General features: G+C 39.2%; 2 protein-coding genes across 6 annotated transcripts in view; both read left to right on the forward strand.

Annotated features, from left to right (window-relative positions):
• Positions 1–27719, forward strand: part of LOC122865260 (rab GTPase-activating protein 1) — a 77806-nt gene that overhangs the window by 19524 nt on the left and 30563 nt on the right. For all 5 annotated transcript variants that reach the window (XM_044173422.1, XM_044173426.1, XM_044173424.1 and 2 more), the window contains 8 exons: positions 2306–2466; positions 4365–4475; positions 8138–8204; positions 8285–8387; positions 8738–8907; positions 9152–9320; positions 10518–10611; positions 12358–12508. In XM_044173422.1, coding sequence (XP_044029357.1) covers positions 2306–2466; positions 4365–4475; positions 8138–8204; positions 8285–8387; positions 8738–8907; positions 9152–9320; positions 10518–10611; positions 12358–12508 — 1026 coding nt within the window. The remainder of the gene's footprint in view (positions 1–2305; positions 2467–4364; positions 4476–8137; positions 8205–8284; positions 8388–8737; positions 8908–9151; positions 9321–10517; positions 10612–12357; positions 12509–27719) is intronic.
• On the forward strand, positions 21043–27041 carry LOC122865261 (probable G-protein coupled receptor 21). The gene has a single exon (XM_044173428.1). It carries the CDS (start codon positions 22124–22126, stop codon positions 23345–23347), a length of 1224 nt encoding a protein of 407 aa, XP_044029363.1. The 5' UTR covers positions 21043–22123; the 3' UTR covers positions 23348–27041.

Raw genomic sequence — 27719 nt, forward strand, 5'->3', positions numbered from 1 at the left:
TTATGTAATTACATTTCATAAGAAATCTCAGGGTAAAAACAGTAACATTTAAACATTTCCTCTACAGTTTATTTGACATATTATAAAATGTTTTCCTGAACTTGCATAAAAGTACAAATATGACCAGGAACAGACCCTTTGAATGGTTGAGAAAAGAAAAGATTAAAACTTAATAGTTCAACTTTAGTTTTGATGACACTGCAACAAAAAACAAAACTAAAATAAAATTTGTAATTCTTTAACACTTGAAAACATTTGTGTGGTATGAAACAACTCTTCTTGTAGCGAGAAACAGAAATATATTTATTTGACATTTTTTGTGGAATCAAGTGTTTTCTACATACTAATGCATTGATTTTGCCGTATTATGTCTTGTGTGGTTTAATTTCGAGTTCGGCTGAAGTTAAAAAAACAAAACAAAACACAGAATGCCAGAATTTTTCTCTTGTTAAAACACAAACACCCAATATCAGCCTAAATTACTTGTCAGGATTAATATTTTTGCAGTACAAGTGTCCACATCCTGATAGAACTCCTTCACACTGCACACAGAGAATAAAAAGGCCATTTGCAGACATTCATAACTAGTCAGTTTGACTCATTGATTGGAACAGTACAGAACAACAGTTCTATTGCGTTATTTGTCATCAATTCATCAATACAGGGGGTGACCTCCATCTAACTCTACTCATTCCCCATCTCTTACATCCATTCCCCCCGTTTCTCAATAAATAAACCCCCTGCGATGCCCTAACATCCTTCTACTGCACCGAGAACATAACAAAGGCTTTGTGTAGGAGAGGTTAGAAGCTGCTTTATACTCTGGCCTTGAATAAAGCACAAGAGCGTTGTTATTTATTGATAACAGCAGTTTCTCCACACCAACTCTCAGTCACTAACCCCCAAGCTCTGCTGTTTACCAGAATTAGAGATGATCCAAAACCACTGTGCTGTGGGCCTCTAGTTGGGGGAGCGCTGTGTTTATTATCATACACACATGTCTGTGTAGTAATGATCAAATATAAAATAAATACTTTTTCTTGACTAAATGCAAAGCTCCCACATCTAAAGTTTTGCGAGTGGAAAAGTACATTTAGTTAATGTAAATAAATAATTACCAACAAGTTTTCCACACTTGGCAGTCTTTAGCTGCCCCCAAAAAAAAAAAAAAACAAAAAAACAACAACAACAACTTTGCAGTCTCTGGAAGGACTAAGTTGTCTCTGTTTAATGTTAATAGGAACAATACCTCCACACTCGGATTCAGGTAAAACTCAAAAAGGTTAATAGGTTGGAGGGTCTGCTGTCAGTAGAGTAGTGGGTCATTAGGTAAGCTTTTTAGTGCCCCATATCACAAAATGGCAATAACAGATCTGCAGAGGTTTGATTGAGTTTTTAATCAATACTAATGACTCAGTGATTACTTTGCCTGGTGCAGATATTTTTGGCTTCCAAAACACCATTTTATGGTCCACAAGACATTTCAGCTACAGAAGCTACTAAACTTGGTGCCAAAGCCAAAAAAACATACAGCAGTATTTTGCCTTGTGATACCGTCTATCTCTTCAGTGGATGTTTTCTATTGGATTTCTGCTGTAATTAGCTAACTGACTCGTCAATGTTGTCTGTATCTTTAACTTAAGGCAACAGAGGGGGATGGGGATTGGCAAAGGAGAGTTGATTTAATTTCACAAATTCTGTTGCAATTTCTACTGACTGAATAGAGGTCAGTAAAGGTCATGAATACCTATTCAAACACAAATAATAGGTGCTTGGAGGGAATGTGTTTCACTGAACAAAGTAGTTGATTTATTAAAAAAAGGACAAGCACTCTTTCAAAATTACCTGACAAATAACTCAACATCCCAAACACTTGACAAATGCACCACTTGGACTATCTTTGTTTATTACATACAAATGTACAATGATTTCACTCAGCACTCCACTGAATTTTTTAACCTGAAAATAACTGCAGATTTCTTCATTTTGAAACTATTATTTTTCTTAGTAGTAGCTAACATAAAATAATAAACTACAGGTCACTACAGTTTTACAAACGCTTGTAACTCATTAATGTTTGGGTTGGAACATTTTGAGTGCATGACTATCGAGCATTGTGTCATTATTTATGTGTATATATTCTTTGAACAGCCTTGTGTTTGTACACTATTGTGGTTAGTTTAACAGTGTGCAGATCTTTCTGGATATTGAATTGTATGCCTGTGTTATTAGCCCATTCCATTATAGTGGCTTAATTTTGTGTTTATTATAAAGTGGTTTGTGTGTGTTTGCCTTTCTCCTGCAGGTGAGTCGGATACTGTACAGCTTTGCCACTGCATTTCGGCGGTCAGCTAAGAAGGCAGTTCTGTCATCTCAGCAGGCTGCGCCGCTCACCCCTGACAGTGACTTGTTTACCTTCACCGTCAGCCTGGAAATCAAGGAGGATGATGGCAAGGGTACTTTCAGGTGAGACATACATTCACGCATTATGTATTTCAATATCATTTATGATGCTTACACAGTTGTGCAAACTATGAAAAATTAATGTATCTTGAAATACTTTGGAGTTGCACAGAAGTCTGGAAACATATGGAACTTTTCTCTGTCAAGTCTATTGTGACTTTTGCTAGAAAAATTAACTTCATGCTCTGTAGATGTGGGCATACTGTTCAGTCCAGCTTTAATCGTCAAATCTAGCCAGTAATGTATATCTTTGATAATGTATGGCATTTTGAAAAATTAGAAAATGTATAGAAACCTTACACACCTTCATCGTTAATCATTTGATTTGGAGTGGCACCACCATTACAACTAAATATGTAAGGAGCTTCGAATGAGTTTCTCACCAAATTACCAGTGTCTTGCACATAAACACAGGGAGATGCAGCCCCACTTTTGGGAATTGAGTGTTGTACAAAGTTAGCACACCCTGGTGACCCAGTTACAAAAGTCACAAACCTCTCTGGGGTTGACAGCTTGTGGGGTACATACTACTCACGAGGGAAACATCATCTTATTGGTTTATATACATAAAGAATGTGTCAACAAATGAAACATGAAAATTATGAAAGTAACTGAAATGATAAAAATATCACTGAAGAGGATCACAGATGAAAAAGAGGGGCTGAGGTGTTCTTTCTGTCTCACAGTAAGTCCGATATTTTGACCACTTCTATTAATTAAGATCAAACTCTTTTTTTCACATCGATAAGAGAACACAACAGAAAGTGTTTGCTCCATTCAACCTATCTTCTTTGACCTTTTTTATTTTGTTTTCCCATATTCCTGAGTTACTTCAGTGTGTTCACCAGCAGCCCTAGATACTCAGCTTATTTGGAAAACAAAACAAACAAATAAAAAATGCCTGGGATTATTTTTAGCCAGCACATATTTCCTCCTCATTAGCTCTTGGTTGATTATTTTTAGCGTGATGACTTACAAGCAAACAGCTCTCACATGCAAGCCCACCTAGACTGTTTTTGTGTGTAAGCATTTTTTCCTTGTGTAAATAAGATATGTAAAGAATGCTCTATAGAATAGTGTATATAGTATATCTGTAAAATAAAATAGAAGTAGCATATATTTCAATCATTTTTCCTTTAATAGGGTGTAAACAAGCCACTTTTATCTGCAGTCAGAGGACCTAGTTACAGTGTAAAACCTTGACTCAGATAGTCTAGTTGACTAAGCTGTATCTGGTACATCAAATCCCTGCTCAGAAAGAGGCAAATTTTTGTGATCTGAGCACTGCCTGAAATAATGGCAGGTTCCAAATGTTTGCAATAGATTTCAAATTGATTAATGGATTTTTTTTTCTCAAGAAGCTCTGTACTTAAGGGTTCCTTCAGTGTTTCCTCAGGAATGTGTGTCAGTGAAGGTTTCGAGAATGTTGATTACTGTTCCTGTTTCAAACCTGGTTCTTTTCCTGTTTGAAAATAGCTCTTATGCACACTTTTATTATAAAAATAGGTCTATTGTGAACATGAGTGATGTTTTTTTTTTTTTTTTTTTTCAGACTGGCTGATTAATGATACATTTGAGTGGTCTAGTTGTCCAGCATAAGAAACACTAATGGCTTAAATTGTATGTGTTAGTTTGTGTCAAGAGTATAAACTGCAGGATTATTGTTTTCCTTCCCAGTCCAGATGCAATTAAACAACTTGTCTTGTCAGCCTGTGGTCAAATATTACGACTTTAAGATGTCTTTAATGTCATTGGGTTGTGTTCTAAAATAAGGTTTCAAATGATAGTAATCACTGTATCTGCTATGTAATTTAACTATGCTTTTGTCACATTCCACTCTGTTTTTTTCTATTGATCATCTGTTTGCTGTTAAAGATTTTTGGTAATATTTCTTGTTGTAGTGCTGTAGCAAAAGACAAGGACAAGCAGAGCTTCAAGCTGCGTGCAGGAATGGACAAGAAAATTGTCATTTATGTCCAGCAGACCTCCAATAAGGAACTGGCTATTGAGAGGTAAAATAAAGCACAAACACAAGCACATACACTTACACACTCATGTACACACACACAACATCTTCAGAGTAGCATTCTCAGAGGTACAATGCATCCAGAAAGTATTCACAGCACTTCACTTTTTCCACATTTTGTTATGTTACAGCCTTATTCCAAAACGGATTAAATTCATTAGTTTCCTCAAAATTCTACAAACAAAACCCCATAATGACAATGTGAAAGAAGTTTGTTTGAAATCTTTGCAAATTTATTACAAATAAAAAAGGAAAAAAATCTCATACATAAGTATTCACAGCCTTTGCCATGACACTCAAAATTGAGCTCAGGTGCATCCTGTTTCCACTGATTATACTTGAGATGTTTCTGCAACTTGATTGGAGTTGCCCTATGGTAAATTCAGTTGATTGGACATGATTTGGAAAGGCACACACCTGTCTATATAAGGTCCCAAAGTTAACAATGCATGTCAGAGCACAAACCAAGCCATGAATTCCAAGGAATTGGCTGTAGACCTCCGGACAGGATTATACCGAGGCACAGATCTGGGGAAGGGTACAGAAAAGTTTCTGCAGCATTGAAGGTCACAGTGGCTTCCATCATCCGTAAATGGAAGAAGTTTGGAACCACCAGGACTCTTCCTAGAGCTGGCCGCCATGAGAAACTTTTAAAAATGTTCTGGACTGATGAAACAAAGATTGAACTCTTTGGCCTGAATGGCAAGCGTAATGTCTGGATGAAACCAGGCATTGCTCATCACCTGGCCAATATCATCCCTACAATGAAGCATGTTGGCGGTAGCATCATGCTGTGGGGATGTTTTTCAGTGGCAGGAACTGGGAGACTAGTCAGGATCGAGGGAAAGATGAATTCAGCAATGTGCAGTGACATCATTGATGAAAACCTGTTCCAGAGCGCTCTGGACCTCAGACTGGGGCGACGGTTCATCTTCAAACAGGACAACAACCCTAAAGATATAGCCAAGATGACAAAGGAGTGGGTACGGGACAACAACAGTGGTGTGAAAAAGTGTTTGCCCCCTTCCTGATTTCTTATTTTTTTGCATGTTTGTCACACTTAAATGTTTCAGATCATCAAACAAATTTAAATATTAGTCAAAGATAACACAAGTAAACACAGAATGCAGTTTTTAAATCAAGGTTGTTATTATTAAGGGAAAACAAAATCCAAACCTACATGGCCCTGCGTGAAAAACTGATTGCCCCTCCTATTAAAACATAACTGTGGTTTATTACACCTGAGTTAAATTTCTCTAGCCACACCCAGGCCTGATTACTGCCACACCTGTTCTCAATCCATAAATCACTTAAATAGGGCCTGCCTGACAAAGTGAAGTAGACCAAAAGATCTTCAAAAGCTATACATCATGCCGAGATCCAAAGAACTTCAGGAACAAATGAGAAAGAAAGTAATTGAGATCTATCAGACTGGAAAAGGTTATAAAACCATTTCTGAAGCTTTGGGACTCCAGCGAACCACAGTGAGAGCCATTATCCACAAATGACAGTGGTGAACCTTCCCAGGAGTGGCCGGCCGACCAAAATTTCCCCAAGATCGCAGCGACAACTCATCCAAGAGGTGACAAAAGACCCCACAACAACATCCAAAGAACTGCAGGCCTCACTTGCCTCAGTTAAGGTCAGTGTTCAGGACTCCACCATAAGAAAGAGCTCCAAGACGAAAACCACTGCTGAGCAAAAAGAACATTAAGGCTCGTCTCATTTTTGAAAACATCTTGATGGTCTCCAAGACTTTTGGACTTTTTGTCCCATTACATCTGGCATAAAAGTAACACCGCATTTCAGAAAAGGAACATCATACCAACAGTAAAATATGGTGGTGGTGTGATGGTCTGGGGCTGTTTTGCTGCTTCAGGACCTGAAAGACTTGCTGTGATAAATGGAACCATGAATTCTGCTGTCTACCAAAAACTCCTGAAGGAGAATGTCCGGCCATCTGTTCGTGACCTCAAGCTGAAGCGAACTTGGGTTGTGCAGCAGGACAATGATCCAAAACACACCAGCAAGTCCACCTCTGAATGGCTGAAGAAGAACAAAATGAAGACTTTGGAGTGGCCTAGTCAAAGTCCTGACCTGAATCCTATTGAGATGCTGTGGCATAACTTTAACAATTCTGCAAAGATGAGTGGACCAAAATTCCTCCACAGCGCTGTAAAAGACTCATTGCAAGTTATCGCAAACGCTTGGTTGCAGTTGTTGCTGCTAAGGGTGGCCCAACCAGTTATTAAGGTAGGGGGCAATCACTTTTTCACACAGGGCCATGTAGGTTTGGATTTTGTTTTCCCTTAATAATAACAAGCTTGATTTTAAAAACTGCATTCTGTGTTTACTTGTGTTATCTTTGACTAATATTTAAATTAGTTTGATGATCTGAAACATTTAAGTATGACAAACATGCAAAAAAAAAAAGAAATCAGGAAGGGGGCAGAAAAATTTTCACACCACTGTATGTGAATGGCTCGAGTGGCCCAGCCAGAGCCCAGACTTGAACCCGATTGAACATCTCTGCAGAGACCTGAACATTTTTAATAAATTTTGCAAAGATTTCAAACAACTTCTCTCATGTTGTCATTATGGGGTATTGTTTGTAGAATTTTGAGGAAAATAATGACTTTAATCCTTTTTGGAATAAGGCTGTAACATAACAAAATGTGGAAAAAGTGAAGCGCTGTGAATACTTTACAGATGCACTGTACTAGTTTGCTATACAGTGCCATAGCATCACTGAATGTCTTTTTTTTTTTGTTTCATGTGTTATTCAGTGTTCATTAAAACAGACAGTCTGGAAGTCCTGTAAGGTCCTTATGTTCACTGCTCTTTTTAAGTTTCTTCTAATTAACCAAGAGAACGTTTGGTAGACAGCCCTACTTTCAGAAGATTTATTTTGAAATACAACAACCAAGACAACAGATATATCTCTAAACATGATTAAAAAGCATGCAGATGTAAACAGCTAAGGGAATTGTCCCTCTCGAATATTTGAGAGAATCTGTCATGCATTTGTCAGACTGACAGAGATTCCTCCATTTGCTGCAGTTGATGTTTGCTTAAAAGACGACCAGATATTCATAAGCAATGAATCACTCAGCTCTATTTGACAAACACACACCGGTGAACATATTTACATCCTTGTGTCGGCCCATGTCAGGTTTTAAGTGTTCCGGCACAGTTGTAAGATGGTGATTGATGTGAGTCTGTCTCCAAGGCTCCTCATTTTCCACGGTTTATTAAATCTGCTGAAATGTAAACATTCCATCACCTTTTCACGGACTTCCACTTTCACGGTGGTTTGTTATTGTTTGATGAACCCAGAGAAGGTAAGGATTGAAGTGCTGTGTTTAATGTTCTCCAAAATCTGGTCTATGTTAGAGGATCAGTCCAGGGAGCTATTTGCGGTAACATGTGATGGTTAACAACTGGTTTTACTCTATAGGGAGATTTATTGTTCTGCGTCTGGTTCCCGCTCTTGCTCTGTTCTTTTTTCGCTTTCCCTTATTTCTTATGTAATCCTATTCATTTCTCTTTTCTCTCTCTTGCATCTCTGTGTGAATGTGTGTGTCTGTACGTGCATTTTTGTTTGTTTGCATGTATTGATGTGTGCTTTCATGTGTGTTTTCTCTCCAGGTGTTTCGGTCTCCTGCTCAGCCCAGGGAAAAATGTGAAGAACAGTGACATGCACCTGCTGGACCTGGTGGGTGACTGTTTTCATGTGTGTGCGTCGTTGTGCGTTTGTGTGTGTTTGCTAACTTCTTCCAACTTGTGCCCCTTCAGGAGTCAATGGGAAAGAGCTCCGACGGGAAGTCTTACATCATCACAGGAAGTTGGAACCCCAACACGCCTCAGTTCCAGGCTGTGAATGAGGAAACGCCCAAAGGTAACAGCCAAAAATCTGTCGAAATTCAAATTAAACAAGATGATTTTCAACAGTTATTATTTCCTTAGTTCATATTTCATCAGCTAGTTGGTTGTTACTCATGTTTTCACATTAATGTTTGTCACATTTCCAAGCATAAAAAAACACTTTCCTCTGGTTGCACAAATCCTCCAGTCAAGCTGTGAAGGAGCAATTTATGGTATAATTATAACTACACTAAATAGGCATGGAAACTGTACTTTGCTGCTAAAAATAATGTTGCATATAATGCTACAAAACTTCCATACAAACAGAACGGAGGGGAATCAGTCACTGGGAATAACATTTGAGCCGTTTTCTTGTTTTTCTAGATAAATTCATGTATATGACGACAGCAGTGGACCTGGTGATTACAGAGGTGGAGGAGCCAGTCCGTTTTCTGCTGGAGACGAGGGTCAGAGTTTGTTCCCCAAATGACAGGCTGTTCTGGCCCTTCAGCAAGCGTAACTACACTGAGACCTTCTACCTTAAACTACGACAGGTATATCAAGTCATGGCACCAACCATGAATATAACAATGAAAGTGATGGTCTCTGTGAATTCCACCAAATATCAGCTGTGACTTGCAGTGAAGCAAAACAATCAGTTTGTTAATACACTGTGGCTCTGCTAAGTAATATGTGAAAAAGAAATGTAATGGATGCTTTATCAGCCAATCAGAGGATTGTCTCTTGACACTTCTTCCTGTAGGTTATCTGACGTCTTCTCAATGCATCTCTCTTCAGATGGAGCGTAAGGAGCGTAAGAGTCCTGCCTCTGACACACTTTATGAGGTGGTGAGTTTGGAAAGTGAGACTGAGAGAGAGAAACGGAAGACCACAGCTAGTCCCAGCATCCTGCCCACCGGGCCTGGAACCATGGTTCCTTCACCCCCGGAGGATGATGAAGAGGAAGGTGATTGGATGCTGTCTTACTTTTTTTTGCTGAGTCACTTCTTATGGGATTTTTATTTTATTAAAGGTGCACAATACAGAAGGATAGAAAATATGTTATTAAAAATCTAATCCCTAATATAGCAAAGGGTATCATTTTTTTATAGAAGCCATATGAAAATATTCACATAGAACCACAGATGAAGCCTGACTACCAGAACCATATGAAAATGGTTATAACTTTTTGAACCTCTTGATCATGTCAGACACATAAACAGCCTCAAAACAGACACTTAGCTGGCAAGATAATATAAATAACGTTTGCTTTTCCCCTGGAAGGCTGAACCATTATGGTATCCTTGTTCAGGACTGACCTCATTCAGAAGCATGCACCTCCAAAACACAACAATAAAAGTATTACTGCCCAGCAGCATGAACTTAAACATGGTTAACCAGCATCCAACCCACCTGAATTATGCTGCATACTTTAAGATATTTAGCGTTTAACATTTACAGCCCTGACTCGATGCTTTACATGTGAAAAAAACCCTCCACTCTGTGGGGCTGTTCCAGATATAGACTTGTGGTCCACAGGAGTCAAAATCTCATGGGAGATCAGATACTGTGTTACAGAACTGTTTGTACTGTATCCTCACAGAGAACTTCGCTTGCAGTAGTGTGTGCTTTTTTTGAATTGTTGTGTGAATGTGAGAGGTAGCAATGAGAAAAAAGGCAGAGAGCATAAATGAGGTACTTTTTGTATCGGTCTGTGTGCTAGTCTTTGGTCTACCGGCCTTTTGGTACTGTTTGGTTTCACTCTTTGGACTGCACGTCCATTGATTACTCCTGGCCTGTTGTGAATATTTAGATATTATAGTACATATAGATAGTACAGTTTTTCAGCTTATGCTATGAGAAGTTGAAATAAAATACCCAACAATTGGTTTGGATTATAAAATTTCGCATCTAGATATGCATGTGGTTTATCAAATAAAAAAAACATTTATTTAGAGAGCTGACTGACTATACGAAACACCAATCTCTTTGAATGAGGAAACATCTATATCTTAAATTCTCACATTTATTTTGTCATTTTCATTCTACACTCATATACTCTAGTGAATTGTGTATAATTTGGAGTATTTAAAGGGCAAATCTAAACATGTAAGAAGGAAAAGGACAATAATGGATCTCACTTGTTTTCACTCTGTGTGTACAGATAATGATGAGCCGTTACTCAGCGGGTCAGGTGATGTTTCCAAGGAGTGTGCAGAGAAGATCCTAGAGACCTGGGGAGACTTGTTATCCAAGTGGTAAGGCTTTGTTCCCTTGTTAACTTTGTCCTTCTACTTCTATTGCTGTTGCAATGAATGTGCACACAAGCTTACATAGACACTTACACACACACAAATCATTTTTGTGTGTGGGGTTTAGCGGATGTACTGTATGTGAAAGAGCAGCAGGCAGGAGTTCTTGATAAGCAGCTTATTAAGATGGCTTCCCTCTACCATTACTGCATTTGTTTTTAATCATAAGTTTGTGATGAGCTGAATAGAAACTGCCTGGACTTTAATTAGCTGTAAGTTAAGCTCCACACACACACACACACACACACACACACACACACACACACACACACACTCACTCACTCTACATAGCATGCCTCTGTCTTTCTCCCTGTCTGTTCTCATGTATGTTCTTCAGGAGAACAGTATAATTTGGTTGGATTTGTATAATACGTATATATAAATGATTTGTTTTACCTTATACATGTTTATCACAATAAATCTAATTTCTTTATTCATTACTTACTATATTTTGGTGTTTATAATGTCCTTTGACAATACCAAATATTGACCATTGAAACACTGAATGTTTTGGAGGTATTTGTCTCACTCGATAAAAACTCTGATAAAAATAATTACTAAATTTGGAGAGGAATCATAAGACTAGCCTGTCATAATACTAGGCTTTGTGCGAGTGATTGGTGATTTTGTGTATGTGTGAGCGAGATAGTGTGTGTTGTGGCATTGTGGGATGTAGCGCTCAGGGAGCACAGAGAGGCAAATCACAGAAAGCCCTTTACAATCTTATGCCCCTAAGGACCAGGCCTGGCATTACTTACGTCACATGCACACACACATGCATGCACACACACGTACACAGTATACTTTTGTTTCCCTTCTTAGTCCCAACAGAAAATGCCACGTATTGCATAACCTGATGCTCGGAACAAATAAACCAAAGGAACTCAGAAAATAGAGAGAGGGATGAATTAAGAAAGGGGGGGGGGGGTGAGAGAATCATCAGGGATTTTCTGTCGGCTCCAGTCAGGCAATAGATGGTAGGTAGGTACAGCTGTGCCTCCAAGTTTACCTTCTCCTTCTCTCTGCATTTCTAATCTATCTCTGTCACTTGTTTCCCCAACAGCTTTAACATTTACATGCATTGAAATGATGCATTTTAAAGCATTAAAATTTGCCTCTGTGTATTGTTGCTGCAATTTTCTATTGGCTTATTGTCTTCTATTGTCTATTGTTTTTCCATCCTGCTAAAAATAGTGCAGGGGTAAAATAAAGCAAAACTAATGTACAAATGTTGGAGAAAAAAGTAGAGTAATAAAGCTGAAAAATAATTTCAGTGATAAAGTATCACATGTTTTCTGTACAAAAATAGAACATATTTTACATTCTGCAACGGTGACATGAGTCCTTGATTGATTGTATCCCTTGTGGGAGGTGGGACTGGAACTTTTTACTGCTATGCATGTAAATCCTTATACTTGTGGTATTAGATGATATAACTCCTGCTCATTGTCATGATCTTGGCCCAGCAGAAACCATCTGTAGAGATGATGATGGTCCTTTTTAGACAACATTGTTTTGGGTAGATATGGTAGGCAGGTGTGCACGGACAAATTGCAGATGCACAACTCGTGTAATGAGGGAGTTTTTAGTGTACCATACTTTTAAGGTTGATTGAATAAGCAGCACTAAATAATGTTAAAATTAGTATATCTTTGATAAACTGCCATGGTTGACTCTCCTGTCCTCTCTCAGGCATATGAACTTATCAGTGCGTCCCAGGCAGCTGCCAGCTTTGGTGCGGAGTGGCATTCCTGAGGCTCTCCGTGGGGAGGTGTGGCAGCTCCTGGCAGGCTGTCATAACAACGACCACCAGGTGGAAGAGTACCGCACTCTTATTACAAAGGTAAGACTACACAAAAGTATTGTCTTTGTTTAGATGGTCAAGACACTCCCAAGATCCCCTAATGTTGGTGGTGTATCGGAAAACTTTCTTCAACAAGATGACTCATACACAAGCTCCCCTAATTTAAGGATGCATCAGCCAGCTGTCCACATCACCTCTGATGATTTCTAAATCTTCTGTAACCGTTTAAACTGTCTGTTTTTACACTCTTGATATCTTTAACTAAAACACATTTAATTCAAACAGATTTAATTTCTGTTTTGTTTTTGGTTTGTGCTGTCCAGAGCATCTGTGTTACTGTTACTGTCCTTGGCAACAGTTCTGGTTAAGTTTTACTTCTTTGAAAGTACACCTCTGGGGCCATTGATGGCACTGATAAGTTTCTCTCTCATGTGTTTCAAACTTGTGATGGTAACCATTGCTGCCCTGTAGCTCATGCCAGCTGATTACTTTTGGCTTTATGCAAGTGAAAGGTTTATACACTTTATTCAAGAAGAAATGTGTCGTGTGTTAATGGTTCTGTTAAAGCTAATAATCCTTAACTTTTTCTAATAACTCAGTAGTGTTTTAACCTATATCCAGTTAATTAACGAAGAAACAAAATATCTATGTAACTTCCTGTTTATGAACCTCTAAATGTAAGGAATCATATTGTATGAGGTTAGCTGTGTGTTTTTTAGCTGCAACAGTAAAGAAAAAGGTCAAAAGAGTCAATGTGATCAAGTTTTGTATTCTATTCAGTTTGACTAGGACCTAGACCTGGGCCTGGATCTTCATTATTATTATTATTATTATTATTATTATTTCAATTATGATGATTCAAAGGGGGGTATTTTTAACATTAGTTTTGTCATTTGTCCTTTGTTATTGCCTTTTCCTATGTGGCTCTTTTTTGCAGACCTGCATCTGTATGTATGTTCAGTAATGACTGTGTGCATGTGTAGGTTTGTCTGTGTGGCTATGTGTGTAAAGATCGGAGGTGACTTAGTCCTGCTGTAGATGGTTAGCCCCCCTGTGCACTGAGAACAGTGTGTTACTTAGTCTATGTCATTTTTTTCTCGGCTGCAGCTCTGTTCGCTGTTCTTATGTAAAGGCAACATCCCTGGGCAACAAGCTGGGTCCCAGGTGGTGACAAGATGTTGGTCTTGCCCTTTCCTCCCCTCTGCTCTCCTCTCCCACTCTCATTTTCTTCACCCTCCCTGACCACATTTCCCTCCTTCCTCCGTTTCTCTGCGCTTTTCCTTTATTTTGCCTTACATCTCTGGCATGTGATGATGGTAACTTTGAATACTTAAAGTTTAAAAAAGAGGATAAACTTAAATAGAAGTTTTAAACCAAAATAACGTAGGACCCATGCTGTTTTTCCATTAACATGAATGGTATGAATGGAATCTCAACATTCACTCAGACAACAGTAACAACGGATCACAACGTCACTGTATTGATAGCCATTGGACAGAAAGTTGGACAGGAATTTATTACTAAAGCATTCCAGGTTTGTACGTCAGCCAACAAACACAGAGAAAAGTGTGGAGAACACGTGCAGCTATATCTGACTCTGACAGACGATTTGCGTTTTTTATTTAGTCTCCTTAGAGCAAGACTGGGCAAGTTAGCCAAGAACAGTTCTAGTACAGAAAGACGATAAATATCTTATTTAACACAATGAGGTGTGCATAGAGTAAGTTGCATTACATTTTTTTAAATCAAACTAGAACGAAGATACGAAAGGTATTGTTAATACAATAGCTTTAAAATGTTGAAAAAAGTATTGCAATGTATTGCATGGGGGTGTAACGGTATGTGTATTCGTCCGGAATTCATTCAGTACAAGACGTTCGGTTCGGAATGCGACTTCCTTGGATCGGTACGCCCTGTGACCCAAATTATTACTGTCAAAATAGTCTGTTTATGTCGACTACTCTCACACGCAGAACAGAAATGTTAGAGCGTGAGTTTTACCCCGTAACGTTTTGGCAGTGCACCAGTTTCTGCCTATCGGCTGTAGTATGCTAGTAGTCTTAACCCGGTTAGCCCGGTTAGTCAAGCTCATGTAGTGTCGCTGCCTCCGAATGGTAAACACGAATGAGAGACCAGACCTGGAGGATCCTCCCTGACATTTAGATCCACTGTATGGGAGCATTACGGTTTCCCGGTTAGTTACGATGAGCAACTATGAGTGTAAACCAGTGTGCCAACATTGTTCAACTAAAGTCGGGTTTGTCTGTGGAAACACTTCAAACATGTCATTTACAATGGCATCACCCAAATGTATTGATTAGCGGAACGAGACAAAACCAGACTGGAAGGCAAGTCCTTCTCCCCATAGCGTTCAGGCAGCCTCTCACTGCAGATTCAGACCGTGGCAAATCAATAACTAATGCTATAGGAGTATTTATCGCTGCAGATGTGCGACCACACTCGGTCGTAGAGAATAAAGAATTTAAGCATATGATCAAAATGCCTGACCACGCTACAATATACCTTCATGTGTGCATTTCAAGCTGTTGTGTTGCTCTGTATAAACAAGTGTAAGCTGCAGTTGTTCAGGAGTCTTACGATGGATTATTACTGACTTTGTGTTATTTATTTGCTATTTATTTTTTCTTATTGACAATATGAGTGCATTAACTGTTACAGTAAGAATCATGGCCAATAAGCCACTGTTTAATGTTTACATTTTTCAAAATAAATTACAAAAATAAATTTTTTTGTTTTCCTGCTGTACCGAAAACGTACCGAACAGCAACCCTAAAACCGAGGTACATTTTTGTGTACTGTTACACCCCTAGTATTGCATAATGGTACTCTGCATGTTATATGTATTAATTAGGAAAGAATTTTCTTTCACATTGATGATGGTATTGTTACTGGTACTAATTAAAGTTTATCTTCTCATGTACTAATTCCTTCTTTCCCTTTTCAGATCCTGTTTTAAAATCTGTACATGCCATACTTAAGTGCCAACTCCTAATTTGTTTTGTGTGCTTTCTGTATTCAGCCTATGTCTGTGTGTATCTCTTTGTGCTGCATTGCACTGTATGCACATCGTGTCCTAGCTAGCTAGCTCTTTTGTGCCCTATCTCTGTCTGAACTTGGTGTTCATCCACATATCTGAATGCAGGGCATTGATTGAAGTGGAAACACGGCTGTAGGTCTTAGACATTTAACCCATTCTTTCCCTATGGAGCCCTAATGAATTTCCCAGTTTGAGGGTGCGTGCTGCCAAGTACTGGAAGTACCAGTCTAACTTTGAATGCTGACTAATTAACACTCCACCAGGCAGTAACCAATAAATTAGGCTATTGTAGCCATGGCCCACATTTTGCATTAGCTCAATAAATTAAATATATTAATAGTGAGAAGAAGCCAGTCACTGACAGAGTTACTAAGTCTGGCAAACACATAATTGGTTTTAGCAGCACACTGGTCCAGTGCCAGCTGATGTTAATCAGGAGGATGTTACGAAAGACAACGTGACATATTGGCAGGCAACACTTGTTATTATACTGGGTGGCAGTAACATTGTGACCATATTACAGCATAACAGTCAACACATTTTAATCAGCATAATCTTTCTCTTTGTTGCTTAACCTTTAACCAAAAATGACAGTGTAATCAGCTGTGGTCTGGTGGTAATAATTGAAATGATATTGAGCTATGGATATTATAGTGTATGTAATGTTTTTTTGCATTGTAGACTGTTAGATAAGATAATAAAATGATAATGAGATATGAGATAATAAAAGACAGAGGACACATCAATATTGACAGTTTGAGAGAGCTTGTGAGTTAGCTAGTTGCAACAGTAATAGGAGCACAGCGCAAGCAGATCAAGTAGCTAAGTGGGTGATGATTGAATGATTACCTTGTGTGCTGATAACCTACTTCAGTATCATGTTGTGGTGGGCGTGACAGGGAGTGATGAGGAAAGAAGTAGTAAAGACAGACCGCGTCTGAACTCCAAGTTAATAACAGCATATATAAAGTTATGTAATTCTAATTCTTCTCATGGCCCAGTAGCAAATGCTAAGAGTCCTGGTGGTTGAGCACCATTGTGCTAAAATATGTGGTCATGCACAGTGTGAGCAAATTTACTATTACTCTCTATAAGAGAAATAAACTGTTGACCGTATTAACAAACAACATACACTGAATTACCAGTTTATTCGGTAGAGCTGTTGATTCAATTCTATAGTGATTTTTGAGGTTGTAGTTAGCTTGTGTGTGTGGTTATTGTTGATGTTGTATAATACTGTGTTACTGCATGATATTCAAAGATGATATTCAACCTTCATTTACCTACATGAGGGGGACATAATGTTAGAAATGTCTCCTAAGGTGTGTATATGAGCATACACACACATGGATGTGTCCCCAGACCTGCTGCACCAGCCTCCTGTGGAGAGCAAAAACAAGTGCTCGTAACTATCTGTCTGCCTGCCTGTCTCTGTCTGACCCATATAATGACCTGTCTGCCTGCCTCTGTCTATCTATCTGTCTTTATAATCATTTGTATTTGTGTGCGCCTAACTCTGACTCTCTCTGACTTCCACCTAGACCTGTTTGTGCTCCTGTCAACTTGTGTGTCTTCCTGCCTCTCTCTAACTCCCTGCTCATTTGTGTTTTGTCACACTGTCTGCTTGCCTCTTTCTCGCTCCTCTCTCGTTGTCTTGTCAGCGCGACGTGTCTGCTTCTTTCTTTTTCTGTGTTGACTGTACGACTGCCTGTCTCTCTGTCCCATAGGTTTATGTGTCCATTGCTGTTCTAACTTCTGCTGGGCAGAAATGGGAATACTTTACTTTGAAGCCAGTTTCCCACTTTAAAAAATATGCAGTGAATGCCAGAAGGTTCAGACAGTCAGATGACTGAATAGACTCATTTTTGTAGTTTAATGTGAACAGGCTTAATTTTTCATGGAATCTCGTGTTATCTTTCTATAGAAACGTGTTTGTGTCTGTATGTGACTATGTAAGAACTCTCGCCACCCTTGATTAATGTTGGTATTACTTTATGTACTAGTTTTTGGCTCATCGTATTGAGATAAACGCTATAAAATTAATTCTCAGATATAAATGATAATGTATTAGCTGTACAGTCTCTTTGAAATTCTTTTCATTTCCATTCCTACCTTGCATTTTTCTGATTAATAAAAACTTCAGATAGGACATCAGCTGACCAGTTCTTATTATGTTTTTGTTATATCATGCTGATACAAAAGTTGGCATGGTTTGACTGCTTGTTTTTATATTTATATAAAAACAGAACAGAATAATCAGGATTATGAGCCACCAGCTGGGTGGTGGTGGATGGTGTGTGTTAATTATTATCAAATGGAAGTCAGCCAGTATGGCAATTGCAAGTTAAACTATCTTATTCTTATTCTTATTATTAGCTTAGCTTGCAACAGAAAATGTGCTCCAATTTTGGTGATATATTAAGTTTTTGTTATTTAAGTAAAAATACAAAATATTTGCTGGTATTCTACAGATGAATCACCACCTGATACAATGTCAGTAAAGTGCAGTGTTAACTAGTTAACCAATAATATGATTTGACATGAGAGAATATGAACAGTAATTGTAATCATCAGCTTGTTTCTTTCCCTTAAAATCAGATATGCTTTACAGTAGTTTAGGACCATTGTGTTGTTGCCAGGTGTGTGTCAGCTATTGGACGCCTGTCCTTCAGAGGTTGACAAGCTCTGAGGAAGCATTAGTTAGGCAGCTAACAGGACTAAGTTGTGCTCAGCTCGGCATCCAGGTGACCGGACATCACGCTCTACCTTCTTCGTCGTTCTCACAGCTCCATTTTCTTCTTGCTGTTTTGTCCTTGCTATATCAGATTTCTTTCTCCCCTCCACCTCTTCCTCCTACAGTATCATGCTTGATGAGCTCTGTGTTTCCTTTGACTCTCTTCCTCATCCTTTTCTCCTATTCCTCTCCTTCCAACTGTTTTCGTTGTACTGTCATCTATTTTTAGCTCCTCGTGTGGTGGGCAGAGGAGGTGCGTGAAAGCATGGGAGTGTGTCTGGATTGCGGGGAAGAAAGGTGCAGGCTGGTGTGTGTGTATGTGTGGGTATGTTTGGGTCTCCATCACGCTACACCAAATCGCCCTCCACGAGACAAACTGCATTCTTAAGAAAGTCATTAGGATGAAGATGAATACCATGCAGCACTACCCACTGGAGTTTCTGATTTTAGTCCAGGATTCTGAGTAATTAAATGCAATCATCACATCATATGATCTAAAAATAACTCAGTTGGTAACTATTCTTGCACAGATTCAGCAGGCTCTTTACAGAAGGACCGAAGGGGACTTGCTAGAGCTAACCTGTTTAAGAAATGGAACAAAAAGTGTTGAATTCTAACCAGTCCTGTGGAGTTTTGCAATAAAAAGCTGGCTCTCGATGTTGTTGAAAGGAAGATTAAAAAATGTCTGGTGGGGTCATGCTACCTGTGTATAGCTGACTGTGTCAAAGCAAAGCAACTCTTATGCTACGTGGAGGCGCAGCATCTGCCGATGCGTGCAAAATCAGGAGCTCTCAGGCTAAATAGACAAAAGGACATGTACACACATACACAATTACATGGACAAAGTTATTGTCTAAATGCAAACATTCTACAACATGAAAAGTATAAATACAATCTGAAAAAGTTTGGATCTTGTTTGTACTATGCTTATGGATAGTACATTGGCTCTGTTACAACCATAAGAATATTTTTATGAGAAATTAAATAGTTACCACTTAGTACTGTAGATTTTTAAGACTCACTCGCTCTTTCAGAGACACATGCACACATAGCTTTGGAAAGTTCAACAGAAAACAAAAAAACACTTTTATATCTAAAAACACCCTAGAGGAAAGTAGGCTATTTGTGTAATTATACATTACATAAGTACCATTGTTATACAAGCTTTACATTGTAAAAGGTACTAGAACTGTGTGTGTGAGCATGTGTGCATTTTTGAATGTGTTATTTGACAAACATATTCATTTTATATGAATGGTAGTATTATTATTGTTAACGTTTCCACCGTGACTTTCCTGCTATAATTAGAAGAGTCAGGAAAAAGTTTTCCGTAATGTATTCGATCATGACATTTCCACGATACTCCAGCCGTCATCCACAAGTTTTAGTACAAATGCCTCAGGTATTCAGGTATTTCTTACAAAAGGAAATATCACAGTTAAACTTAGTCATAGAACTTGTTTTTCTTCTTCCCGGTTGGTTTCAGGCTACTACTGTTCTTGTATGTAATGGCAGCAGGGCAAGTAAGATGTACAAACTAATAATACTAATAATAAACCCTCTTTGTTGTTATTGTTGTTGAGGCTGTGCGTTTAACAAACGCCTCAACAACAATAGTGTGTTAGTCTAGTTCAACAGCCTTGTTGAACTAGACTAACACACTATTGCAGTAGCATATTTACATTGCAGTGGCGTGTTTTATGTCTTATGTATGTCATATTTTATTTCATGTCTTTTTCTTAGAAGTGTTACATTAGTTTTACAGACATTTCTATAATTAAAGTTTAAAACAATTAATTTCTCAATTAGCATTAAAGTGGCCTTAGAAAATGTTAATTTTAGCATTACTGCATTTTCATTTATCAGAACTCGCTCAACTTCCATCATTGAATTGTGCCTTTCAAGCTCTCCTTCACTTGCAGTTTGCACCTAGAAGGCAGACCCAGTTGCTAATTGCATAATTACTTGCTGTGTTAGTGAATCGGCTGCTAATTACACACAGCTGTGAGTGAAATTAAATTATTTGTGCTGTGCTTTCATGTGTTTAAATCTGTCTCTCAGTCTCTTAAGCAGCTGCTGCTGCAGTTTAGTATTTGTAGATTACCAATATAAAAATGACTAAACTACTAAAAATCGATATTCAGTGTACAGTAGAGTACCAGCATGAAAAAAAAAAAACAGCCAGTCAAAATGCAGTTAAGGCTTCCTTAATAAACATGCAAGTAGAGAAAATGTAACACAACTCACTAGAAATGAAAGACTATCTGGTAAATAACTGGTAAATAACGGTCCCTTTAGCAACATTCTGCCCCCTCTCTGTGCTTTTAATTTATTGGAACAGATAAATCCACACACATAAGAGCTGATTTAAAAACATTAAGCACATACTGTATGTAACTACTGTACGCTAGTGCTAGGATGCACAAAGCTATAGGAGAACCCGCTGTCCTGTACTGTATGTCCTTGGTTTACAATCAGTTTAATGATAGGAATGTTTCCTGTAAACTGCACCAAGGCATGCAGCTATTGTTTCACTAGAAACAAATGCAATAACTTTTCTGCACTGTAGAAAGACAATGTCCAGATTCTTACAGCTCAAAATGTCCTATGCTTTGGGAATAAGGTGAGAGGCTGTGAGATGTTAACAGTTCTAAGTCAGTTTTACAAGAGCTGGCTTAACACTGAATGTTACCAATTTTAACAGTGTGAGTGTGTTTGAATCTTGGGGTGATTATGAGAAACACTGGCACAAAAAAGGGGGGAGGGGTGAGAGGGCGGGGGAAGGAGGCAGCCTCGTGCCCTTGCAGTGGATCATTGGTTGGAGCCACAGGGAAGGGGAGGGGCCTCATTGCCACTGTTTCTGTAGAGAGAGAGGCAGAGAGAGAGAGAGAGAGAGAGACAGCAAAGTAGGATAAATGAACATGGGGGGTTCTCCCAGCATCGGTATGCCTGCCTACCTCATTTCCACTCCAGACATAGTTGCTGCTCCTCTGGACAGAAATAACAGCTGAGGTGTGTTTTGTATCTGTGTGTTTTTAAATATCAGTCACCCCGCGCACTGCCTTCATCCTCTCAGCTCACGGCAGTCTACTGTGATCTTACTGCGAAGGACCAGACAGAAACTGAGACGAGAGCAAGCGGACATGGAAGTGTGGTGAAAAGGGGGTGACGGAGAGGCAAGAAACAAGAGGAAAAAGAAGAAGAAACAGGAAAGAGAAGCAGTAGGACAGAGGACAGAATGAAAAGGAGAAATTATGCTTAATGTCTCCTTCCCTCAATTTATATACGTAACACATTACACAATAATGTCTTTTTACTGGAAGCTGTGTCTGTTACTCTGTGGACTATAGACAGATAAGAGAGAGCTTCAGTCTGTGCTCTCTGCAGCTACAGCAGATGTTGAAGACATCTCTTGACTTTATCGGCAGCGGAGGCATTTCAAGCATAGATTGGACTGGAATTCCTTTAAACAAAAGTCACATTTCTTTCTTCCTTTTTTTCTTTTTGTGCCTTCAGCTGTGAAGTTTGCTTTACTGGAAAAGAAGAAAAGGAATACACCCTTTTCTTTTTGTGTGTTAATCTGTTTTTACCCTGGTGGTTTTGTATCTTTACATAAAACCACAACTGCCTGCATTGAGGACAAACCCAGGGGGCTTCCTCACCATTCTCTGTCCTTTCCATCCCTCCTGCATTTGAAATGGCAGATGGCGACAGTCTCATCATGGAACCGCAGCATGGAGCCTTTTATTTGGACTGAAACCATACAGCTACTTTCAGAACCAGTCAGCTACCTGACAAAATAGTGGGTTCTTTGGTTTGTCGTACCCTTAAAGGGCCCTTCAGACACGTATTTCTGCCCAAGATGATGAATTCCTCCCTGGATCCACTGAACCAGAGCTCTGCTGACCAGACAAACTTATCTACTCCCTTCTGCCTGCTTGAGATAGGCTATTCCCAAATTTTCTCCACCTGCCTCCTTGAAGTCTCCATCATACTTCTTCTCACTGTTCTCATTATTTCCGGCAACCTGGTGGTGATTTTTGTGTTTCACTGTGCCCCCTTGCTTAGCCAGCATACCACCAGTGCTTTCATACAAACGATGGCATATGCTGATCTGCTGGTGGGGGTCAGCTGCCTGTTTCCCTCCCTGTCCCTCCTCCATCACCTCCAGAGCCTCGACCCCAAACTCACCTGCCAGGTGTTCGGGTACATGGTGTCCGTTTTGAAATCAGTTTCAATGGCTTCGTTAGCGTGTGTGAGTGTAGACCGTTACATTGCCATCACACGACCTCTGACTTACGCATCCCTAGTAACACCTTGTCGAGTGCGCTGCTGCATCGTTCTAATATGGTTGTACTCTGCTCTGGTGTTTCTCCCATCTTTTCTCGGGTGGGGGAAACCTGGTTACCACGGCGATGTGGTGGAGTGGTGCGCCGTTGAGTGGAGGACTCGTCCGGCTTTCACAACCTTTATTGTTGCAATGCTGTATGCCCCAGCTGCTCTCACTGTCTGCTTCACCTACGCTAACATCTTCAAGATCTGCCGACAGCACACCAGAGAGATCAGCGAACGCCATGCACGTTACCGACCCCAACAGCTGCAGGGCCCAGGATTGACAATGGTCAAGGACAACAGTGCAACAGAGCAAGGGCAGTTGCCTCACTTGTCCCAACCACAAAAATCCCAACCACAGTATCAGCAACCCACATCAACATACCCAGACAAGCGATACGCTATGGTACTGTTCCGCATTACAAGCGTGTTTTATATCCTCTGGTTGCCCTACATCCTCTACTTTCTGTTGGAGAGTGGAGGGATCTACCATCACCCTGCAGCCTCATTCCTAACCACATGGTTGGCCATCAGCAACAGCTTCTGTAACTGTCTCATCTACAGCCTCTCCAACTCTGCCTTCAGGAAGGGCCTCAAACGCCTCTGCTCCTTCTGTTTACAGCGCAGTGGCAGTGGCTTTGGGGTTAGGAACACCAAAAAGGCTTTTATTGGTTCTGTTGAAAAAGGATGTGCAGGCCCGGGGTATGGATATGGTCATGGGGAAATGGGAATTGGCACAACATGTCATGTGTAGGGCACACACAGAGTAAACCCTTGTGCCAAATTGGCATTTGAACTTTTTAAAAGATGTCTGATGTGATTGCTATAAGATGTCTCCTCTTTTAAGCTAAAATGTGCTGTAAAGAGATGGAAGGAGGCGTTGATCTGCCGCTGCTGCTGCTTCTGTCGCATTTGGAGGTTATACAGGCGTCCTCTCTGCATACGCCACAGCTGGCAAAGACAGAGAAAGGGAGTCAAGAGCAAATCACCGAAGGAGAAAAGGCCTAAATAGCCCCGCAAGGTGTTTTAAAATAGTCAAGGAAACCCAGCATACTGTACTGTATATGGACAGGGGTGATATATGAAAGGGGTTGCAAAGGAGGCGAAAACGGTGTCTGAAAATCTCTGGAGAAGTGAACTCTTTTGAGTTTGAACATTTTTATCTATTAGTTTTCTTTTATGGGAAGTGAATTCTTAACTTATTTTGCCAAAACAACAAAACGTTACAAGAAAAGTGTTCTGAAAAACTGTATGTGCAGTATGTGAAACAATGTGACCTCTGTTGCCCGATTATTAGCACAGTATGAGTTGAATGCAAAAAAAAAAAAAGAGATGAATGCAAACAGAACAACAGTTGACTGCTGTGTTTTAGTAATGTCGTGCTGAGGTGAACTACCAATAGCAAGCTCTTTAAATATGTTTTTACGTGCTCTTACCCCCTCAGTATTTGAATACTAAAAGTGACGCAACAGTGTGTTTGTGCATTGTGTATTTGTCTTGTCTCTTGTTGTTGACTGATTGATTGAGTCAGTCAAAAAGAAATGGAAGAAATTATGTAGGTTTAGATGCAGTACACGTCATTTTACAGTTTGTTTGCATTGACTGAAGTGATTATGGTTTGTCAGCATCAAGATATCTATTCGTAAACTTTGAAATTTTAAATTATTTATTGATGTTGTTGTACAACACAAAACGTTATGTCTTTAACTAAGTCGTGGGTTCACACATTGATATATGATATGAGTTGCTGCCCAGCTTTGGTGTACGACAAAAAGCAAACACAATTTTTAGTGAATTTGTCTTTTATTTTTTCAGTTACATAGCTCCTTTGGTGTTTGGATTATGTGTGTCCAAGGTAAAGCAAGACCGGTAAAACCATTAAGCAGTTAGATGAATGACCCTTGAACTGTGATCCTTACCCCTTGTTTTTGGGATTGGCAGAGAGGAATAGTCGTTAATGTGTGATTGTGGAAATTTTACATTTACATATTCTTGCAAATAATTACCTTGTTACAAACCTAGGTGTATGCTGCATTGTGCCTGCATTCGGGGACTAGTACATGCACACACACACACACACACACACACACACACACACACACACACACACACACACACACACACACACACACACACACACACAGGAGGATCGCATGTAAACAGAACAGACAAATAGCCCATTCACTCTGCCTGCAGGCTAGAGTGGCACCATGAAGAGGGACTGACCCATGAACTCCCTGGGAATTGCAGTTGCCTTGCATGCAGCATGTGTGTGTGTGTGTGTGTGTGTGTGTGTGTGTGTGTGTGTGTGTGTGTGTGTGTGTGTGTGTGTGTGTGTGTGTGTGTGTGTGTGTGTGTGTGTGTGCGTGTGTGCGTGTCTGTGTGCATGCACGTGTTGTAGTCTGTTTCCGTCATCTTGTCCCCATGTGTAGCTGTGTGGGTTCTTTTCAGACTTAACTTAACTGATATTTAATACTAACTAATCAAGACCAATAAATAAGCCTAAATGAATCCAAGTGTACATACTGTCATACACTCAAACGTTGTGAAAAATGATCTGTTTTCAACCATTGAGACTCATGTCACAGTTGATTTAGGTGCAGATAATCTAGCTTTACATACTTTATCTAATCTACCAAAGAAAGTTCATCAGATAATCTTGGTTTATATTTTTTCTAAATGTAAATATTTAGTAAAATGCAAGTTGGTTTTACACAAAGTTTGTGTAGGTCCATTGCACTATGTTGGCTCAATGATGCCTTATGTGCATGAATATGACTGTTTCTCAGTTTATAGTGATATATTGTTGCCTTGATATACAAATGAAAATGAACTGTTACATATAGGGAGGGCTCAATTTATAGACACGCGACTGTTTTTAGAGGGGATGGCACAGACTGGAAATTGTGCATGTAGAAAATGCATGTGCAGAGATGAAAATGCACATTAGCCAGCCTTGATTCCACATTCAGTATGGAATAACACCATTTGTTGTAAAGTAATTCAAAAATGGGACTGTTAATTCAGCTACTTGTCAAAAATTCTTAATTTCCAATCATTGTTCCTCTCTTCTGTAAAACTGAAAATAACCAGGAGCAAACACATGACTCAGAACTGTTAATTTTTTTTTGCATATATTTGTGTGTGCATAGGTGTGTCTGATTGTGTGTGCAGGTATGTTAGGATGCGACCACTGGCTGAATTGGACTGTTTACAGTATTCTAGCAAGGGTGCAAACAGAGTTATCACCTTTTTAATGCTTTATTAGCTGCACATCTCTCCCCTCGAGTTTACTGTATTTTGTGGGTGTATGTGAGTATGTTGTACAATGGTGGTAGATAGATTCACATGTTGTCTTTAAGTGTTTTGACTGTCATCTGTGAAGCATTGCCAAATATTGTAATCTTTCCTATTTGTACCTTCTTTTGCTCAGAAATGGCGTGTACAGTAATGGCGTGTACAGTAATGGCGTATTGAATGTCCGATTGTCAAACTACAGAAATTTATTTTTGTTAAATTACTTAGTTTTTAGTTTAGTTCTTAGTAATTACAAGTTTTTTCTCTTGAAGTGATAAATGTTTCAGATTCTAAGTAGGTGAAATGACTGAAGTTGTGTCTTTATGAAGATGCATTTTATTTTACTTGGACAGCTCACCACAAAAAAGATATTATTTCCCACAGCAGTTAATGGTACAATTCCTCAGAAATGTGTAAGATTGAGGGCAAAGTGTCTTGGGAAATCATTATGCCAAAACATGCTCACATTAGCGTTCACACACACATTCCCTTTTTCCTGTGGGAAAACAATGGGCTCTCACGTTCTTAAGGGAACAACGCCCGGGTGGTGGCTGTGTGGAGGTACAGTGCCATGTTGGGTAGGATTAGAGAGAACAAGACAGAATATGGACACTAGGGCTGGTTTTGGAAGCCATTTGTAGGTTAAATGTAGCCTTCTGCTATGAGAGGAAAATAATTGTTGATGGGGTACAATAATGAGTGAATGCATACTACAGAAACAATTGATCATTAATAATGAGTAAAAAACTGGAAGGCCACCTGCAGATAGGGATTTTCTGGTATGAAAATGTAAATAAAATATGCAATAGGTGCAAAGAAGGAAGATTTAAAATGGTTCCTAGCTTCCAAAGCTTCTGTCTATATTGTGTTTCCAGAGTTGTTAAATTATACTTCATAATTACGTCATTTTACTTAATTTTAACCACTTTACAAGTTATCCAGAAACATTAAAGGGTGGCTGCTGCTTCTTCATCTTCCTCTTCTGGCATCTTACGCAAACAGCTTTAGGTGCATTGCCACTTTCTGGTCTGGAACTACCCAGATGTGTATTTGTCTTGGGAACAAGCGAGTTCTTATGTAGCTATGTAATGAAGTTGCATACTGTATATGTGGCTCAATGTAAATAAAAGTGTATAAACTGAACACATGAATTGATAATTGTAATTGGGGCCTTATTTAAAATAACCTATAAAATCCATTTTGAGACAGATTTTTATCTTGAACATATTGTTCTATCAGTTCTGAAAAAACTTAATTAACAACAACAAAAATATTTTACACCAACTGAATACTGGTTGACTATTGTATCTCAGAGTAGAGACTGTACAGTACCCTGAGGAGTACAGCCTTACTCTTTTAGTGCACTTTAACACACACACACACACACATACCCACGCAATGGTATTTTCTTTTCTGTCTTTTAGTCTGTATTGGATTATCTTTTTTGTGTTTTTGTAAGGATCTAAAAAGGCCTCACCAGACCCCCACTAATGGCTGACTCATGACCCAGCTGTTCTGAGGAACAGATTATTATCACATTAAGACGAGACTGACCACTGTAACAACTTGGAAAGACTTGGAAACGTCCCAAAAGACACTCTGCGTGTGTTTTTTTTCGCGGGGGAACAATGGTGTGTTTATAAATTTGATAATGAAAAAATGAAGCCATTACTATATTATATCATGACAAACCATGTCATATATTATACGTCAGGGGTAATTTGTGATAAGGTTTTTGTAAGATGTATGTTTTTATAGATGGAGAATGTTGCGATAATGCAAATGGTCAAACATGTTTAATTTTGCTGTCATGAAAGTGAGTCTCTGTG

Source organism: Siniperca chuatsi, linkage group LG18 (genome assembly GCF_020085105.1).
Source record: "Siniperca chuatsi isolate FFG_IHB_CAS linkage group LG18, ASM2008510v1, whole genome shotgun sequence".
In the NCBI taxonomy this organism is placed as follows: Eukaryota; Metazoa; Chordata; class Actinopteri; order Centrarchiformes; family Sinipercidae; genus Siniperca; species Siniperca chuatsi.

Bases quoted from the DNA above. Each gene is read 5' to 3' on its own strand.
- LOC122865261 (XM_044173428.1), top strand. From the start codon at position 22,124: ATGATGAATTCCTCCCTGGATCCACTGAACCAGAGCTCTGCTGACCAG.